Consider the following 20,669-nt stretch of genomic DNA (forward strand, 5'->3'; position numbering starts at 1 on the left):
GCAAAAGTCAGGTCCAAATGGAAAAAACAGAGACCCTGAACTACTATTAAACAATGCAGTGGAAGATCATGGTCTATGATATCTGTTCTATCATTACTCCTAACAAATTGCACATATCCACATGTGACACTGTATAATGCAACAGCAGATCTGGGTCTGTGCAGTTTGTTACAGGTAACGGGTAGAACAGACAACATAGACTGTACTGCCAACAGTACAGACCCCGATCTGCTGTTGCATAATGTGCTAGCAAATCATGGTCCATACATGTAAGAACAAGATTTTCAAAATGGCTGCTGTGGTGGCCATGACTGACTATCAGATCAGTGTCATTTTCATTCTGGACCAAGTAAACATCATAAGAAGTCAATATGATTTTCCATTCACGCCTAGCATCTGCTAGTGACAAGATTTTCAAGCTGGCTGCTCTAGTGGCCATATTGGCCATCACACTGGCATCATTTTCAAACAGGACCAACTAGACATCAGAAGTAATCTTAAAGTGAAAATCCCCTGCTGATATGCCTATCTATGCCTAGCAGAGTTAATAAAAACTGCATTGTTTGTAATGTAGATGTCCCCATGTTCCTGTGTTTTTTTCCCACTACCCCCAAAATATGTGCTGCTAGGTCAAGATTGGTAAGAATATTCATTAGGGCCGATTTTAGCTGCATAACTGAGTTCATCTTTTCATATATACATATATACACAGTCTATGGTGGGGACCTCAATACTTTCCAAGTTAGGATACAGTCCTTAAGGTTAGAGACTGACACTAGGACCAAAGTCAGTTGTACTTAAAAATTGTTCTTTTCATGGCCAGAAAATGTATATAAGCTTACAAGGTGAGAATCTCAACTGCCTGCATGATATAGCCCTGGAGCTAGGTTCATTTGGGTACAAACAGACCCAGGAACCAAAGCCAGTACCATAAAAATTATATGTTCATCTTTTTACACCCTTTAAGTTTATAGATAAACCTGCCACAGTGGTCACCTGCATTAATCAATCGTCCATTTTAAACATCCACTTGTTTAAGGTCCTGTGAAGCTCTGACTGGTGAAAGAAACCTCTGTTAAGCAATAACCTGTATTCTGAGACCACTTTTCTCACTTCCAATCAATGGTCACTCAAGACTAGATTGATTGTATAATAATGTCTTTATTTTAAAAGATAAACAGTTAAATAAAACTACAGTGCAAGTTGATCTCATAATTTATGACTCAATTAAATTTATGCAAAACCACCCCCTCTTTAACTGAGATGATCAGCACATACAAATTACCCATGGTCATGTCCAAGTCACTGCAGTGACATATATGATTCATCGGCCAGACCAATCTGCTTTTATTTTACATCAGAAATTACTGTTCTCAAGCAATATACAAACAATTAGTGTCTGTCTGCAGAGATATGCACACTGGTTATTGTAATAATTACTCCCCCTGCAGTTAAAAGTTTCTTTCCCATTTCCAGCACATAAAAAAATTAATGACCATCCACATAAAGTCCAGTTCTAACTTTCATGTTCTTGTTCTCCAGTTACCTTCACCTCATAAACCACACCATGCAAATATCTGGCCTAAAAATCATAAAACCTTTATGATTGTTATTTTGCTTCAACCAATCAGAAGTGACCTTACTTCTAAAAGGCCATTTTTAAATGGCTAATTTTGGGAACTCAATCTCAAATTCAAGCTCCAAGCTGTAAGATCTACAGGCCAAAATTTTTGTTGTTTTCTTATGAAAAATATTGGACTTTTATAAAATTCTACTTGCCCCAAAAAGATTTTGTGCCATAGTCTGATGGGCAAGGGAATGTATAGAAAGTGTTCCCTGACTACCAAAAATGAACATAAGCTCTGGAGTCTCATTTGTTTTCAAATGTTCTACGTAAAAAGCATATGGATTTTTGAGGGGACTGTAACTGCTAAAATCCTAAGAAAAATCCCTTATGCTGATCACCCAGGAAAGCCATAGCTATGAGAACAAGCAACAATCAACATAAAATAAAGTTTTAACTGTATTAAAGCTGACAGCATGAATTACTGTACAGTAAGCTCTGATAATAAGAATTTCACAAGAAAGATTTAGTGATTATGTTTGAATGTGTGGCACAGCATTAATACTAGCACAAGGGACCCATTTAAGAGCTGAGGGCAAAGCAAATGTTTCTATTTGACATAAATTGCTGCAAAGCTAAAGCAGTCTTCAGCCCTAATTAAAACTATGAACAGGGAAAATCCCAAACTGGAGCTTCCCATCACACCAACACAGTACTGGCTTTTCACAGCAATTAAAATTTTACATCAGTATCTCCAGTAAATCTAGAAATGATTTCACAGGCACAGGTCAGATGAATGGTAAAAAAATAATCAGCCAGTGTTTTGTCAAAGAAACTAAATTTTAAATGGCAACACAAATTTCAGGATTTATATCATTAAAGTCTGAACCTTAATTACCATCTTGATGAAAATTTAACACAACTTGTCTCAGATCTGTCAGAGATTTCTAAACTAATCTGTCATCAAACATTAAGTAATCAACTGCAACCCCATAACACCCTTAAAACTCACCATCACTACTATCTTGCAATTTACTATCTGATTTTGGGCATTATCCCTAAGCCTGACAGACATGTATGTATGTTAAGATTCTAATAAAATAGTTCCAAAACACTTGGCCCCTAAATTACATCTTTGGTTGTCATGACTTGCTAAAGTGAATCAAATATCTGTCTTGATTGTCATTTCAACTAAGTATAATTTTTGTAAAAATGTATTAACATGTAAAATGTTCATTGGAGCAATTCTATTGTCAAATCTTCATTTTCAGAGGTGCATAGTTCAGCACATTGTCAAGCTCTTCAACTTGGGAGGCTAGTAAATCTTACAAGTAGTACACAATCCTATAATGTCTAAAGGGAAGTGATTGTCTTTTAAAAACAGTGCAACTTATAAAGTCTGACCCTAAACCAAAAATGTTTCTCTTAAAATAAATACAGGAGCAGGATGCTGCACTCTGCCTCCCTCAAAACAGTCTTCCTGCTCTCCCTTCCATTCCTACTCATGGCTAGCAATTTACCAGCATCAATTTATATGAGAAATACTTTTTTCCAGTTATTTTTTACCGTCATTTTATGGCCATTGTCAATGAGGATTTGTACTCTGTTATATATATATATATATATATATATATATATATATATACCAGACAGGACGGAAAGTGCTATCCCTGGATTCCTATAGAAGAATAGGCAGAATTAATATTTTAATACAAGTAATACTATCATGCAGGTTAGAGACGTTTTAATTTGTACTCTATGGAGATTCGAACCCAAGTCCACAGGGAAATGGCACCCATCACCTTGCCTGCACACATGAGCCCATATTCCCTCACAACTAAGCACCCAAAAATGATGTTACTCAATCGGTGTTATATGCATTTGTGTGTAGCAGACATACTCGCATGATGATCTAAGTAATTAATTCTCATGTATCTACACAGTCATTCCGGATTTCTATGAAATAAATCAAGGTATATAGAATAATATATATTCTATTGTACATATATATATATATATATATATATATATATATATATATATATATATATATATACCTTTGAAGAGATTGACAATGTGCTGAACTATGCACCTCTGAAAATGAAGAGATGACAACAGAACTGCTCCAATGAGTATGGATAATTTTGTCTTTTGCACATTTTTACATATATACACACATCAGATACTGTATAACTTTTTTCCTCCCCTATTATACACATCTATTTAATATCAGTAAAGACTTATTATACTGTGGGTATTATCCAGCACACAAAAAATACCTAAACTATATCCAACATCAAATGTGACAATATATAATACCAAGCTCCAATAATAATACCAGGATGGCCTTTCCATGTAAAATGGTGTTTTTAAAACCTCTGCATCCTGCCCAATTTCAAAGTAGTCCAGGGCAGGTATGTGCAACTTCCTGCAAGCCGCAGGCCTGACATGCGCTTTTTAAAGCCACATCCACTGATGTGAATAAGCGAATAAAATAAGGCTGTGGCCTTTACGTTACACATGCCTGGTCTAGGGTAAATCACTCAGTACAGCTGTATGGCTAGTTAAAGGACACATGGAACTAATGGTATGGAAAAATGGGAGCCAGCCTGGAAATGGGTGAACATAAAATAGAGTATAATATGGGTCTTAAAACAATCATAAGCAAAAGCCACAATAATTGTGACAGAATGCTGTTAAAACTGGTTTCAGACTCTTATATCTACTTATACCATCCCTCACCTATCCTCCCCAACGTACAGACTTAATATGGTTCAGCTTTCATGTTTTCTTTTAAACACAATTAGTCTATCCTGTGCCCTTTCCACTCTGGCTCAGCTGAAGTGCTAGGACAAACATGTAATACAATACCCCATGACCTATGATCTTTCTGACCCACAGCAACCCCCATGGCTTTGATCAAGAGAGCATCTCTTTCTCATGATACAGATCATTGCTTGCAAAGAGGATAAGCAGTCTATCTTCTGTAAGTATGCCACCAAGCAGAGGTTCTAGGTCTTGTGATAATAGAATTGAGTCAGACTGTATCACTTGCTGACTTGCATTAAGGTGCTGTATTTGACTGAGATCACCTTGATAAATTCAAACCCCAAACAATTAGTCTGGTATTTTTTTAAATAAACTTAAAAGTTGGGAGGTTAATTTGTATGGTAACATGTACAGTTTTGGGGGATCTGTTTTTGTTTCTGTAGACCATGGAGTTATCAATCCATTTTTAGTTAGTTAGGAATCTCCATTTATTTAATCATAAAACCCACAAAGAAGGCGTATTATACTTTTCTTTCTCAAGTTAATAAAATATTAATAAATACAAAATCCATTATGGACTCAATATTTTTGCACAAGCTCTCTTTTAAAAAAAACACAACACAGAGTCCCTCTCAAAGAGACTGGTGATCTACTGACCAAACAGAACCTTGAGGAAATTCAACATGAGACCACTTCTTTAACTGCCAAGTATTGAAACCAGCTCTGATATTCTTCAGCAATAACAAGATTTTTAAATTAGCTACTGTCTCTTCAGCGCCATTTTCATTTATAACCAACTAGACACCATACAAATTATTTTAGTTAAAAAAACATGTTGATATTACCATCCATTCTGAAGAAGTAGCAATAACAAGATTTTCAAGTTGGTCACTGATGTCAGAGCATCACCATTTTCATATACAACAGTACCAACTAGAACATAGGATAAAAGTTTATGTAAAGTTTCATGGCAATTCGCCAAGTAGTTAAGGAGGAGCAGCGATAACAAATGTGTGCAAATGGGAACGATGATGAACAAAAACGTCATCCAATAAGCTTTTCTGGATTATGACCAGTTACAAGAACTAACTAAATCACAGATTAATTGAATACCTGGATCTTAATGAAATTTACTATACACAACACTAGATTGCAGTCACTTTTCCACAGACACTAAATTTGCCTTTACAAGAAGATAAAATATAAAAGTAAAGATGTCAAAATTGTGTAATAGGTATATACAATAAAACATAAAGGTAAAATATGTAAAATACTTTACCTAAGGTCACAATTTGTTATATAAACTGCATTCCCTCAAAAATCCATAAACTGCATGGATGCTACATCAACATAAAGTTTCTTCATTGAGTTCACATCAAAAGTTGACATGAATAAACTCAAGCTGAATTATGAATTGCAGTGGGCAACAGTATCCACTGGCAACTGAACAATGCATGGAATGATGGACTGTCAAAAGCTCAAAGTACAGGGGACAATTCCTATGTCAAACTACCCAAGAGAACTAAAACTGTTGAGCTATACAACTCACATTTAGATGTAAATTAACCAAGTTCTGTATTAAAAATTTATATTAAAAGCAAGGCTGATTCCCCCTCCCTCAAACAACCATGGCTATTACAAATGTAAAATTTAACATCATTATGCGAGTTCACATCAATGACCTTTGCCTTTAATCTGTTGATCACAGAACAATATGTCGCTGCCCTTCCTCTAATGTAATGCAACTATGACAATGATATAAACTGTGTAGAATATTGTTGGAAAATGAACTTATGTGGATCATAAAATGACAATTTTAGCTCCAATGACCTTGAAAGTTTTCCTCTGAGCTCAGGAATGGGATGGAACCAATCTGCCAAAATACAGACTATCTACGAAGTTTGAATAAAATGAATCCAAGAAATATACCAAGTAGAAACTTAAAAAGTACAATGTTGGCTCCAGTGACCTGCATCTTTTGCTTCTGCCTAAGCCTGAAAAAGGAGTTGTCCAAGTATAAGTGTAGTCTGTATATTAAGCTTGATAAAAAATAATGAGGTCATAGAAACCTGGTTTATCAAACATGAAAGAAAATTATTATATCACACACACAGAGACACTCCTTTAGTCAGGAAAGAAGATGAAATCAAAATTTGAGACATTCAATGCATCCTACAGGCTGGAATAGTTGGTGAATATTGGAGTTGTCAACCCATGACATTTTAAAGTTCCAGTATCAGCACTAGACACAGGCATTGCATTACTTTATCACCTGTGGCCACCTCTGATTAGATTTTCCTTGTTTATCACGAATGTGTATAAACCTGATTAACCAATCATTATAAGCATTAGTCAATTTTACTCCCCAATGTGGCCAAACATGACATTAATTAATGCTGTCTAAATGGGCCAATCAAACTTTCTCTTCCACACAGTGGTTCATCCTTCAATTAACTAGATACTTTTATTAAAGTGTAGGAGATTGTTCAATTGTGTTGTTGATAACATATTTTTATTTATGCATGCTCAAGAAAAACAAGGAAATCTCAGCACAGGCAGCCACAGGTTTTAAAGCATAGCAGATTATGATTATCACCCATGGCTTGTGATGATGCATGTGGAAATGGTTTTGTTCATTTTAGCAAGTTAGTTAAACCCACATTCTGAATCAAATTAATTGATATTCCATTTAAGATTGTACTTAATACAGTCCCTCAGAACAAAGTCCCTCAATATACTGCCTTACGAGTTTACATTTCTTTGGCACTACAAGTATGTAGACTATATGGCCCTGATGTGTCCTTAAACCCTATAGCAAAGAGAAAAAATTATAACATGGTTACAAATCATATAAATACTATTTGGGAAGGGGAGGGGGATTTGTTTTATATACTAAATTATTAACAATGTAGTGTAAGTGCATCCATCAGTATGACAGTCCCTCACTTATAACAAAGGACACTTTAATGGATATCATAAACAGCATTATAAACAGGAAGATAATTGATTCTTTTTATGTGGCAAGCATGAATAGTATTATAAACAGGCAGCTAACTGGTTCTCTTCTGTGACTACTATGGACAGCAATATAAACATGGTATGCTTGAGTCATGCTACAGATGTGTTCCTAGGGTTATGACATAAATTGAAACTAGCGAAAATCAAAAGTAATTTTCCTATAGGATACTTGTAAGATAAGGAAGTTACTGGGCAAATTTACCTCTCAGTTTTTAAGTACTGATTATTTATGCATAATTTTCAAACAAATTGCATGCATGAGCTGTGCACATGGTAACAGCATTGCATAAAAACAAGCATAGTGTTGCAAACTGAATGTCATTTCTTCATTACAAATGGCATTAAAATGAAAGCACATAAATTAAATTGACGCAAATTGAGAATCACCTGTACTAATTGGTTCTATTTTATGACTTTCATTAACAGCATCATAAATATGTAGCTAACTGGTTCTCTTTTCTGGCTCCAGTGAACAACATTATAAACAGAGTGCAATGTAATATTCAGAGTCTTCCAAAACTTTGCAAACTGGGATTTTAAGCTTCAATACTATGGATAAACATACATGAATTACTTAATTTTGATTATGGCAATCCTGGTGGCAGCTGCAGTAATTTACTTGGCAATAAGAAAAATCTGCTTTGCAACTAGATTTTCAATGCTCATTATTCAGAGACAACCATACATTTTCAAAAATATTCTTTCCCTAAATTATGTATTTATGTTTTATCTCTTTTTTTTACTGAACACTGAAATTATATTTTAAATGAATAAATGGCTATCCTTGTGCCGAAGATAAGCTAAAAAATATTATCATCTTCTAATTATTCATACACTCAAAAACATTGATAATAAAATTGCACAAACAATAAAAGACAACACAATTAATAAAACTCAGTTGAATTAAACCCACTAAGGTTTACATTACTTTATCATCAAACCTGGAGCTCAATTGTCAAATAAGAAAATGCTGAACTAGAGAGATCTCTCTCTAGTGTGGCTATGACCTCAATGATGCATTGCCATTTTCAGTGTTTGAACAAAAGATGTCATTGTTGAGCACACATTGGTAGAGTTTGCCATAGTGATCACTTTGACAGCATCATTCACGTCTGTCCATCCACTGTTCTGTCCACTCAGGATTAAGTTAAATGTCAATAGTGATAATCCAGATCTGCTTTATCGCATAATGATCTGGCCAATCAAGGTCTACAGTGTTCATCTGAAAGATGTTTGCTTTCATTCAATCACTGCTTACAGTGCAGCTCAAAATCATATGATCGTAACAATATTTCAGCAAAATGATGTCACTAGTGCTATGAACTGAGAGACTGGATGCAAAATGATGTCACCAGTGCTATGAACTGAGAGACTGGATGCAAAATGATGTCACTAGTGCTATGAACTGAGAGACTGGATGCCAAATGATGTCACTAGTGCTATGAACTGAGAGACTGGATGCAACATGATGTCACTTAAAGTGCTATGAACTAAGAGACTGGATGCAAAATGATGTCACTAGTGCTATGAACTGAGAGACTGGATGCAAAATGATATCCACATGATTGTAACCTCTGCCTCTTGTTAAGCAATGAAAACGCTTAAATATTTTTAATAAATGCAGCAATTCCTCTGTATGAGGATGGCAAAGTGACCTTGAGAAATTATTAGCTATTTACATCCTGCCATAAATCTGCCATGCCATTTTTCTGATTCAAATAACTATTGTACTAAAATATTCCCTCACCAATACAGACTTCTGTGTATTTGATAATAGGAGTCAATGAGCTTCAAACACTGCAACTTTGATCAATTTGTAATGTTCCTTCCACTATTATTTTATGGACAAAATGTATGTGATATAGTATTTTTTCCAAGGATTTTCTGCATAATGTCCCATACAGTACATATTCAACTAATAAAAGCACAGACAAAATGCACACATGAACCTAGAAATTTTTCAGAGACTTTGAATTGACTAAACTCCAAGTAATGTAATAATTAAGGGCGTGCAGTTTAAACACCATTTTGGTACACTGTGATACATCAATTAACTTGTTTTGCATGCAGTCTCTGTAAAAGCATACAACTAATACTTATGCTTGAGCCTTAATTTGATTCATTTTGGTTTTTGTGTCTTTCAATGTCTGTTCTAAAACCTGAATGGATATTTCTGAAACATGTCTGCCAAGAAAAATGGTGCACTGCACATTACATCCAACCAGGTGGACATGGAGCTGAAATCTTGTATGAGCTGACATGGAACAAAAAGGCAAAATCACACATTCTGGTAGCATTTTGGCTTAAATTATCAACAAAAGATGTGAGTGTATAATTATTTCACAAAACTGCCATCTGTTGGAACCTTGATATCAAGGTAAAGTTCTCAGGTGGAAAATGACTTCACACATTTGCCAATATCATCTCTTCACAGCAGCCAATGCAACCAGAAATGACAAGATGCAAATTAGACAGTAATCTATTCCGTGCAGTTCAGATTTGTCCAAATGTATGGATGTTTCCCAATCACTGTTCTCCTAAAAAGATTTGAAAGGAATTAGTTACATGAAAGTTGACTTCTTGCTCACACTTGGATATTATTTTGAACTTTCAACAGATTTTCCCAATATGTTATGATACATAATGCAATACATTCTCCTTTATCATAACATATTGCAATACAAACATTATGGCATTGTCCACCCTTACTTAAAGTTTTAAAACACTCCAACATTTCATAGGTAAAGTTCCTTAATGATGTGTAGCAAAGTAAATTGACTATGGTGTGGTTGTACATAATATAATGGCAAATCTACCATCCCTAGTTTTCGGGGGGGGGGGGGGGGGTAGAGATGCTATTTTGCACAGGTAGATGTAGTACATGACTTCACTAATAGGTAATTCACCTGGTCAATACAATGTAGGTACTAGTTTAGTTGCCCATAATTTCTGATCTGTTGCAAGGAGTCAAAGTAGTATGACAATATACAACACTCTCATTATAAATTACATTCCGTTCAATCAATTTCATTTAGCATACTCAACAGGGTGGCATTTAATCCCTGTTTTCATTGCACAGGGCTTCTGGTACGTTAAAGATTAAACCATAAAGCACTATTCATATGACAGTAACAATATGTTTCTGAAGAGTTTGTTGCCCATTGTGAATTCATTGGATAAGGGTCAATTCTGTGACCAAATTTTATTTTCCTTCAATACAATTTTGATCTCAACAAATAAATCCACCGGAGAATATTGATTGTTCAGAGAGAAATCTATTTCAAAACTTGCGCAAACTTTGAATATGGAATACATAGTGGGTGCAAACAAATTGAATAGTTTTCTATTTTTGAAAGAATGTTTATCCCATAACACAAAGCAAACATAGGTTTACCATAATGGTTTACAAATTGAAATTTCACAGCTGTGAACAGTATTAAAAGAAATGCAGATAGTGTATTATATCATACACTGAATAAGAAGGTAGTTACATGGAAAGTTATGGGGCTGGCAAGTAAAATTACATTAGAAAAGTTCCTATCAAATGCGGAAATCTCACGAAGTTCCAGAACTCTAGATTAATTACAAATGTGTCAAGCAATCAATTTTTCAACTGACATGGTAGATATGAAAGTAGTTAGTCCAACTCTAGATATGTGTGAAATAAAGTGTTGTATAATGATTCCCAATGTTACCAGTCTTAAGTATTTGATGTCTTATTGAATACCCTGCAGGCCTGCCTTCTAATTCTTCTCTGGTCAGGTGACTGGATCTAATTTATTACAAGGGGAAACACTGATAACCTCCCCCAATGAAAACACTACAACAAGCCCTGACATACATCATGGCAGCAAAACATGGGACAGTTAACAACATGGTGATAAATTAATATTTGCCCCTTCAATGCCAAATGTACCTTATATACAAGCTTACAAGACAAGCCCAACCACAAAATGTACAGACCCAATGGCACATCTTGGTCTACACCGTTTGTTAGGAATAATCAGAAGAACAAAAAACAACAACAGAGAACTTGATCTGCCAGTGCATTATGTGATATGGATCAGGGTCTATGTTGCTCACAGTTGGACCAAACCTATAAGGAAGTATATATGGTATCTATACAAGGCTTCAATGTTTCAATTTTTTTTCTGCATAGTACTTAAAGAGAACACCTTGCTGACAAGAAAGACATTTAGTATCTTGGAACACCATCTGTCATGATAGACCACATCTGTAATTTACCCATCTTCTGTGCTTAGAGACCACCTCTCTTGGCTTTTTGTTGGCAAAAGGAGGGTGGGCCTAACCAGACTGGTTTTAGTGTTCCAATCTCCTATCCATGGGGGAAGAAAAAAACAAAGGGCCAAGTCCCTACTAAAAACATTTAAATCATCCTGCTGAATTCCTAATGTACCTAATATTCTCTTGAAAACTGTGTTCCCAATAGATGTGACTGTTTTCATGTATTGAGGCCCACTACTAATCATTCAAGAATATTTCTAACAAAACTAAAAAAAAGGAGATGTAAAGACAATTGTCATTCATATATACATCATGGGACTTTAACAGATAAATGGAAAATTATTTGTGCTAACCAAAAGAATAAGGCAACCTGCTTATGAATCATCCATTCAGAAATGGGCAACTAGGGAGAGTTCTCTAGTGTCCCCTTTTTTGATTATGGTCCTACCATATCCTACTATAGCAACTTTTACACAATAAAATCAAACGCTGTGGAGTCCAGCATAGAATTTTATGAATTTCTAAGAGATGGTAACTTTTTACAGGAATTAAAAAGAAACCCTACTCCTTCATGTCCCTTTCAATCACAGCTTACCTGCAATTTCTTTAATTATTCATACCTGGCTTTAAAAGCCAAACCTAGAATTCCATGAAGAGTGTATAAATTAACAAATAAGCCACTTCTCAGCTGTGTAATATTCTTTACTTTAATATTCTGGAAGGAGTATATGAGGACAACAAGCTTTTGGCAGATCTTCGATGCAAGCCAGTATACTTGCTTAAAAGTCAAGTGCAAACCACATAGATGAATATTTGTCATCACATAATGTGACAACAGACCTGGTTCTATGCAGATCTGTCATCAGATAATGTGACAGCAGACCTGGTTCTATGCAGATCTGTCATCATATAATGTGACATTAGACCTGGTTCTATGCAGATATGTCATCACATAATGTGTCAGCAGACCTGGTTCTATGCAGATCTGTCATCACATAATGTGACAGCAGACCTGGTTCTATGCAGATCTGTCATCACATAATGTGACAGCAGACCTGGTTCTATGCAGATCTGTCATCACATAATGTGACAGCAAACCTGGTTCTATGCAGTTTGTTAGGAGATTCAACTGAACTAGCAGGATCCCTGGACTATAGACCCATGCTCTTAAATATGAACAGTTGAATCTAACCAGTTTTATAACCTGGGCCTTTTTTATATCAGTTTTATAAATTATGATAAACAACAAAGAATGTTGCAATGGAAGTGTCAGCATTCTAATGAACACTGTATAAACCTTATAGATGCTTCCCGATCAGGTCACATGCAGACGACATTCCGCCCATATATGTGATCACCAAAATTTACTGTTTTTAACAAGGCACACTGAAGGAAAGTCAAATGTTCTGTTTATTTACGTAATTTTCATAAAAGTGTCTTGAGATTCAATGAATTTATTTCAACTTACAAACACCATATAAAGTCAACAGTAAATCTGACCGCTGATCACAAATATGGCAGCTGATGACATCATTCGGGAACTATCTATAATGGGAACCAATGTGATTAGCATTATAGACTTCAAACTGATAAGAGTTCAGGTTCAAATCCTATCACTGGGTTAACCATGGTCAGCACTTTGGTCTGTCCAAAAGCAAGGCACTTTACTCCACTGTCTCCACATTATAACAACCTAGTATTATGTCAAATTCCAACAAACCAAACCAACCAAACCATTATTACCTTAGCTGCAGACTATTCAAATGCTTGGCCCATCTAAAACAGCATTTTACAATCACTGGCCAAAGCATTTTGACTCCAGACTTTCCTACTTGTAAAGCCATTATTCTGATTCATCAAACAACATCCCTATTTACTTTGGAAGCATAAAGTATTTTATTTTAGGGCCATAAATGATCAGGTCAGTAAAAAGGTCAATTGGGGGCACTTGGCTACCATTAGGAGTGCAGAAACAACAGGAGGGATCATTATGTTGATTGTAGTCCACACTTCACATGACAGGTGATCCTTTATGATTTATGATCTGCAACACAGTTAAGTCCCTTAAATTCTATTGTTCCCAGGAACTTAGCTGCACTCTGTTTCTCATAACATTTTTATTTCTCTCTTAAAATTATTATTTTATAACTGTAATATTTAATATCTTTACATTAGACTGTTTTATTGGCATATATCTCTGAATAAGTTCATGTTGCCAAACAAAAGCTATTCTACAGTTCTATTATTTTATTCCTCAACACTGGTGCAATTTACATTAGTTTCAATTGCCCTTTAATAATACTGTCTGCCTTCAAAGTATTGTCTTCCTCAAAATTAATTAGTGCCAAATGTCTCCTAATTCTGAACCAAAGAATACAGTTAATATGTAACCCCATTATATTAACATAATTGTGCATATAACAGTTCTGTTTCAATTTTTGTCATCTTCATGAGCAAAATTCATCAATTTTTTTATTAAGTATCAGAATTAATTTAATTTTAATCAAAATTTGCATATAAACATGAATAAAAGAACTTTAATTACTTCTTCTAGACAAATTTTGCTTTGGTGCAAAATAAAAAATGACATATCAGTTAAGATTTTAAGTGCATTACACAACATCTCTAATTAAAACTAAAATAAAAGTCCTTATCACAAGTCTGTCAATTATACTTCATTACAAAGCACGCTCATAATGATAATGTACATAAAAGATTCACTTATCAGCACTGGGTGTCAAATGATATCAGACAGACACTTCAATTAGTGCTAAAGTGGTACTGCATGCATATTTATGCAAAAGAAGCAAATCAAATCATGAAGTATAAAAAACAAAGAAATTAAAACTTAAATTCATTACAAGAGCATCATCTCTCTCACTCTTTAGAAAATGACCATAAAGCAAACTCATTCTCGTATTCATTTTTATATGATGACAATATTTCTCATCTAATATAAAAAATGTTAGATGGTATTTTTTTCTCTAATGACTCCAATAAAATATCTTTTTTTTGGTTTGGGTTATCTTCCCCCTGCTGGCTTGGGGTTGTGCACTCCTGCTCATGATAAAAGACAAAATAATGGAGCAAAAACTGTAGTAGTTCTAAGCTAGACTCAGAACCAAATCAGTAAGAACAATAAGAATGGTACCATTAGATCAGCCTGGGTCAGCTAGCATGGTGTGTCCTTGGACAAAACACTTTATGCCTATTTGTACTAAAACACCTATCTGTCTCGCTGTGTCATAAAACACCAAATCAAACCTGAATTTTTCAGTTCTTGTATACACTCTGAACATGAAAAGAAAATACTTTATTTTACTATTTTTCTGCATGGTGATGAATATTAACCAGCGTCAGGCACTACATAATGTTCATCTTCCCATATTAAAGACAGATTAAAAGCATTTTCAGCTCACAAAATTTCAGGTTAAACATAGAATTCCAACAACCATATCATAACCTTACTGAGTTAGTTCAGCAGGGTTCAGTCTAGAGTTCCAACTACAATATTATAAGACCGCTCCGGTGGCCTAAGGTTAGAGCATCCTCCTCAGATGCAGTAGGTCGTGGGTTCGATCCCCGGCAAAGTCACACCAAAGACTTACAAAAATGGTATTAACAGCTACCTCGCTTGGCACTCAGCATTAAGAGGTTAGTGTTAGGACTGGTCAGCCTGGTGTCAGGATAATGTGACTGGGTGGTTCATGATGAACTACCAGTAAAACATTAATCATCAGTCCAAAATGTACAGAAGTCCAAAAGTTTCTCTAATTTACATACTAAATTAGGTTGCTAAGCAAACACATAATAAGCTCTTCAAATTCATTGCACTGTCTTTATCATTAGAAAGTCACATAAAAATGTGGATTTTTACTGTTGTTGCAGCATGCATTTTTGCCGACTTTATTACCCTCAAATTTCTATCAAAAAGTTCATTTTATTTAGTTTTGATGGTGAAAAGAGAAATGTCTATTTAGACAACCTCAATGGGACATTATAACTTTGGTTTAACAATCTGGAACATTTTCTGCACACAAAAAAAAAACAAATCATTAACATATTAGTGAATCATCTCATGAAGACTAGTATTTGTAATGTATATGTATGTGGCATGAATGCTTATCATTTATTACTATATTAAATATAAGTTCACTGGCAACTAGCAGGGTCCCCTAATCCTGCAGTCTCTCAAGTTAATAGTTCATCAACATAAGGCACATCAGGAGTAACTGGCTGAATTTATAACAAAGATGTGCAAAGTATGTGCCAATTATTTTGACAATCAGCCATGGGCCATCAAATTGAACCCCTGGTTCAGTGTTCTTTATAGGCAGCCTATTCTCAAATGACACTGACCAAAACATGCTTAAATATGTTTAAATTAATTCAAATTACACACAACAATTTAATTTTAGGCAATTAAACCAGAGATATCAGCATACTGTTCCTGCTGTAAACAGTGGCGGTGACAGTCCATGTTTTTTATGGTGCAATCAATCAACATAAACTTTACAAACAGGGCAAGTTCCAGATGTTAAAGATGCCTCTTTGAATTTAAATTTCTTGATTACTGTGAAAACACTTACATTTACCTACAAAGAACCATATAATCGAACATAGCCTAAATTAGTTTTTGTCGCTATTTGTTTAAAGCATTCTCAAAGGCAAAATAATTTAGACTCAGTCTGGTGTCATAAGTTTGTGTTTTATGGTGTTCACTAAATGCACCACTGAACTTTTTTAAAAACTTGCAACTAGTTCCAAACCAAGTAGTAAAGTAACCAATTTATTAAATTCCTACACAGCTCTGTATATTCAAACACACAACAGATCCTACTAAGACACAAAATAATTAAAGTTAGTCTTTAAATTATTTTCAATTAGTTTCCTGCTGGCATTGAAATACGGTTGTGGAACTATTAAGATATATTTTTAATTAATGTTACATTAAAGATAAAGATGAAACAAATGTTCTAATCATGTTACAATAAATAAATATTACAGTGAAAACAGTCTCACCAAGAACTGCCAGGAGTAAAACTACATGCAATATCAATAAAGAATTAGAAAAAGTCCCATTAATATCAAAAATGCATTATGAAGAGTATCAATAACATTAATATAACATTAACAAGAGTCCATTAATATAAAAATTGACATAGGCCACAAAAAAAAAACAATATGTGAATTTCCTATTGCACTGGTTTTAAAATTAGGGTAGGTAGGTAGTGTTTAGTATATATATATATATATATATATATATATATATATATATATATATATATATATATATATATATATATATATATATATATATATTTATATATAGATAGATAGATAGACTATATGCATTGATTACTGGGCAAATATGTCTCAGTTAGAAGCATAAATCCATTCTGGAAATTGTTTCGTTATTTTTTTCTACAATAGAGGGGGTGGCAACAAAAAATGGATATGGTTTGACAGTCAATCATGCTTATTGCTTTGACCAGAAAGTATCAATAATATCAATACAACACTTCCAAAAGTACCAGTAATATCAACATATCACCTAAAGTAACAATAATATTAATAAAACATTACTGAAAAATCACAAAACTATAGTAAGCATTCAGTTCTAGTGAATTTACTGAGCAAACTAATTTTCATTACAACTTCATGTTCACTAAAAGCATGTAATAAAACTATAATGTATGATAGAAATGTGAACATCTACCCAGTTGGCCAGTTCTAAAAGTTTGTGTACAGGGACAGCCATTAGCATCCACCATAAGCACCATGTTATATTAACTCATTAACCTTTGGCAGGATGTAGTAGCCTACTGCCCAGCTCTGCAGCATCAAGGTCATCAAAGTGGCATTATAGAAGGGTAGACAGATGTAGCTTTACAATGATACCAAATAATCTGGAAGTTCTAGTTATACTACAAAATACAGAGGGTAAAACCTAATTTTTGGACCTAATTTTTTTCCATCCAAAATTCAACAGTGGTCGGAATCCAATTTTGTGTCTGGATTTTAGACTCTTTGGCCTCTATGTAAGGCAGACTGGTCTGAACTGCACACAGACAGACGAGTCTTTGTAAAATGTAGGATACGATGGGCATTTGGAATAAAGAGTGGTCTCAATACGAAAATGATGGGTCCATTTGGCAAAAGAAAAAGAACCAATGAAAAATGATGTTTCTAACACAACTTGGCACTAGGTTTATAGGAAATCACTTGGAAGTTGATGTATTAGGATGTATTCAGAATTAGCCCACAAAATGTGTTTCCTACTTGCATTTCAAGCAAAAACCAACAAAACCCTCCAAGGGTTAATGAGTTAGGGATATAATAGCAACAGGCGAACAGATGGACTTGTGGATCTTACTTTAAAGAAATGATCTGATTGATGTTATCAATAGCTTTATTTGGACATCTCTCAATTTTGACAGCAAATGTTTTTTTTAATTTGATATTAAAATATCCTGAACTGCAATAAAATGAGATTATGTCACTTTCTGTAGAGAGCATAGCATGCAATTATATACTACTTTTGACTTGGTATGGTAAAGTACCATCATCAATGGAAACGCTAGCCCATCACTAATTCACTAAACTTTTGCACCCCTATAGTGTACACATGATTCTACCACCAGCAGGACAAAAACATGTTATTTTATTGCTGAAATCTGCTGCATTTCAAAATTAAAAGATTTTTCTACATTCGAAAATTTAAACAAAAACATTTTTATATGTTCTATCCACACATTATAGAATCCAGCCAGAACCAGTCTATTGGGGACCAGAACAATTCCACTAGTACCATAACTGGTGCAATGATAGTGACAAGTAGTCAGATCAAGAATTGTTTTAACAACCACTAAAATATACACAACAAGCTGTAAATTGATTACCCTGCTATTGAAATATTTAAAGCCATAGGCAGGATTCATTTTTTAGGTGCTAAAATAAAGGAATCAAAAGTGGTCAATGATGGTTTTTGAGTCTCTGATTAAAAATTTGACAATCTTTGGCAAAGATGAGATAAAAAGTAGAGACTAACCAAATTCTGGTGAAACACATGTATTTTGATCTTTTATGGAGGAATATCATGAGGGCGGGGACAATTCAGGTCAAAATGCCAAAATGTACACTTTCTTCCCATCCTACAAAAACACGTGCTATGAAATACTACAAGAAATTCACCAATGCATAAAAGTCAGAATTTATGTGTGTGCTAGCGAATAGTGTTTCATGCAAGTGGATTTTAAGATGGTATATGGAGGAAGATATTATATCACCAGACATATGCATACAGGACTGCACTCTGAAAGTCTTGTTTAAAATTTAATCAAAAGTGAATAAAGTAGCATTTGCAAAGACTTTGTTTGCAAATTTTGTCACAGAGCACAATTTAACATTCCTTATTGCAGATCATTTGACTAATATGGTTAAGGTTATGCTAAAAGACACTGAGATCACGTATATATTTTCATGCCAGCAAACAAAGACAATGCCCATTAACACTGTCCCTCTGGCATTAGCCCCTTACTGGGTTATACATGTTGGAAATGAATATATTTTATTATGTATGTGGGAGTCAAAAGTTTATTTTCATGACTGAGAACATATATTAAGGAAAAATTTGAAAATGTTTTATTTTCAATCCCCCTAAAATTTATGTTGATACATTTTGAGATGCACTTAAAATTTAATTACTCTAAAATATTGTAATTCAAAGTATTGTAAACAATCGATTATATAAATATTTTCCCAAAATACATTTGTTTTCTTCTTTCTGATAGCACCATTTGAATACAAAACAAAAACAAAGTTTTGAAGAAATGTTTATTGATCTAAAGCTCTTCCAAGAGGGTCAAGGAGAACCAATTATGTTCGAGGATTCAAGGGTTTGTATACTATGAGAGAGAGAGAGGGAGGGAGGGAGAGATATGCACAGCCTTACAAGTATATGTCGGTGCTATTTTATCACCTTGGTAAGATTGTGTATTCGTGTGTATATGATACAACTACTCTTCCAAATGAGTTTATCTTCAAAATATCACATTGCGGCCGATATGTAACCTGTACCCAATACACAACATTACTAGCCAACATTAAACAGCCCCATTTGTGCCTTAAAATGTCCAAGGCATAACTAATCATTAATGTGAGTACATTTTACTTCAAAAGGAGTACAGAAGAATACAGTACGACCACTACCCTCAAATGGAGGCAAGAATATGCCCTCTTCTACACTCAACAACAGCAACTGACGAACTGTCAAAACGGCCAAGAGAGCATGGAGAGAGAGAGCAGACGGTTCAAATAAGAAATTGCAACTTACCCAGTAATCTGAAGGTTTCATTAGCATCCATGTACAAATTCAAATTCCCATAAGCACTGGCAATAATTCCAAAGAGGGTCACAAGCCCAAATAGTTGATATACCGGCCCCATTTTCCACAGAGCTCTGCAGTACATACAGACACAGATCGTCCTACATTGACATTTTCTTCTTTTCAATCCCTCTGTGTTGTTGTGCGTGATATCTTCCAATCGGAAGAATCTTGAAATAGCGCATGCGTGTAACTGAAGGCTTGAGATTACCAAGTTTTGCTGTGTATCGGAGAGGAAGTCTGTGGATTTCGTTTTAGATCATCTATTAAAAACTGGCGCCTTTGAATCATTCTTCAATCTACAAAAATAAATCGAATTTTTTGAGAAAAAGAATAAAATAAACATCTCTGAGCCTCTAATAGTATGTGCTCAGTAAAAGAACTGTATAAATACGTGTCTCAGGAAGGAATTAATAATAATAATAATAATAATAATAATAATAATAATAATATCATTATTTAATAATGTTTGCATACTTAGCTGATGTTGATTTTCCACATGGCCATCAGAAGGAAAAGAGTAAACACACTTTCATATACAAGAATGGAGACAAAAGGAGTAAACCAAAGAAATGGTGAGCCGCTGACTTAAATATATCCATGACTCTCCCTCATCCTACCATTACCCCATAATGGAGATGAGAATAGTCATTAAATTGCAGCAACTCTTCTTAAAATGATTTATTA

General features: G+C 34.4%; 1 protein-coding gene across 2 annotated transcripts in view; it reads right to left on the reverse strand.

Annotated features, from left to right (window-relative positions):
• Positions 1 to 20,123, reverse strand: part of LOC149800114 (inactive tyrosine-protein kinase RYK-like) — a 221,241-nt gene extending 201,118 nt beyond the window's left edge. For both annotated transcript variants that reach the window (XM_089959709.1, XM_089959708.1), the window contains exon 1: positions 19,932 to 20,123. In XM_089959709.1, the coding sequence (XP_089815835.1) occupies positions 19,932 to 20,067 (136 nt within the window). In that variant the 5' untranslated portion in view covers positions 20,068 to 20,123. The remainder of the gene's footprint in view (positions 1 to 19,931) is intronic.
• Positions 20,124 to 20,669: the final 546 nt, after the last annotated feature.

This window comes from Sinohyriopsis cumingii, chromosome 5 (genome assembly GCF_028554795.1).
Source record: "Sinohyriopsis cumingii isolate HCF-2022 chromosome 5, ASM2855479v2, whole genome shotgun sequence".
Lineage (NCBI taxonomy): Eukaryota > Metazoa > Mollusca > Bivalvia > Unionida > Unionidae > Sinohyriopsis > Sinohyriopsis cumingii.